The sequence below is a fragment of the Volvox carteri genome (genome assembly GCF_000143455.1).
Source record: "Volvox carteri f. nagariensis unplaced genomic scaffold VOLCAscaffold_73, whole genome shotgun sequence".
Lineage (NCBI taxonomy): Eukaryota > Viridiplantae > Chlorophyta > Chlorophyceae > Chlamydomonadales > Volvocaceae > Volvox > Volvox carteri.
The window spans coordinates 436696-437405 of record NW_003307616.1 but is presented as its reverse complement, the minus strand read 5'-3'; the positions used below and the strand labels follow the sequence as shown (position 1 = coordinate 437405).

Below are 710 nucleotides of genomic sequence, written 5' to 3'. Positions count from 1 at the left end.
GGTGGGGGTGGGGATGGGGGTGGGGATGGGGGTGGGGATGGGGGTGGGGATGGGGGTGGGGATGGGGGTGGGGATGGGGGTGGGGATGGGGGTGGGGATGGGGGGTAGCTGGATCGCACTGGGTTAGCTGCCACACGGGCCTATCACCACCCATCCTCCGTTCCCCAAGTTGATCTCCTCCTTTTGCATGGCACACATGTTGTCGCACATTTCCCGGTCGCTCTTGCGCCACCTTCCGGCCATGTTGCCGCTGCAAACCTTACCCTCAATCTGGCGCTTGTAAGGAGGAGGGTTCGGCTCCCTTGGCGTCTCCCTGAGTACTCTTTGCCTGCTGGTGTTACAACGCTGACGTCCGCAGCGGAGCAGCGGTGCGAGCGAGCTGGTCGCAGCCATTTGGGTGTCAGCATAAACTCCCTGGCCGTGTCGCCGCTGGCACCAAACCTGTTCGTTACCGGCGGCGGCGACCCCCTCGCGCGATTGTACGACATGCGCATGCTGCGTGGCGGCGATGGTGGACCTGGCCGGGTGCGTCTAGTACACCGTCTCCTGGTGCTGAGGGGAGGGAGGGACTCCCCTGGACTACCCGTCTATCTACCTCCGGTATCTGCTCCATGCGCCAGTGGTTCGTCTTACCCCCCCTCCTCTCCCTCCTTCACTCGTCCGTGGTTCGTCTTTCCCCTCCCTCCCCTCCCCCCACCGCTGCAAACCCT

At 64.4% G+C, this 710-nt stretch overlaps 1 protein-coding gene across 1 annotated transcript in view; it reads left to right on the top strand.

Annotated features, from left to right (window-relative positions):
- VOLCADRAFT_98538 (uncharacterized protein) overlaps positions 1-710 on the top strand; it is a gene marked incomplete at both ends in the record, with an annotated part of 10051 nt that overhangs the window by 905 nt on the left and 8436 nt on the right. The window contains one exon of the mRNA XM_002957423.1: positions 359-525. Within this exon, the coding sequence (XP_002957469.1) occupies positions 359-525 (167 nt within the window). The remainder of the gene's footprint in view (positions 1-358; positions 526-710) is intronic.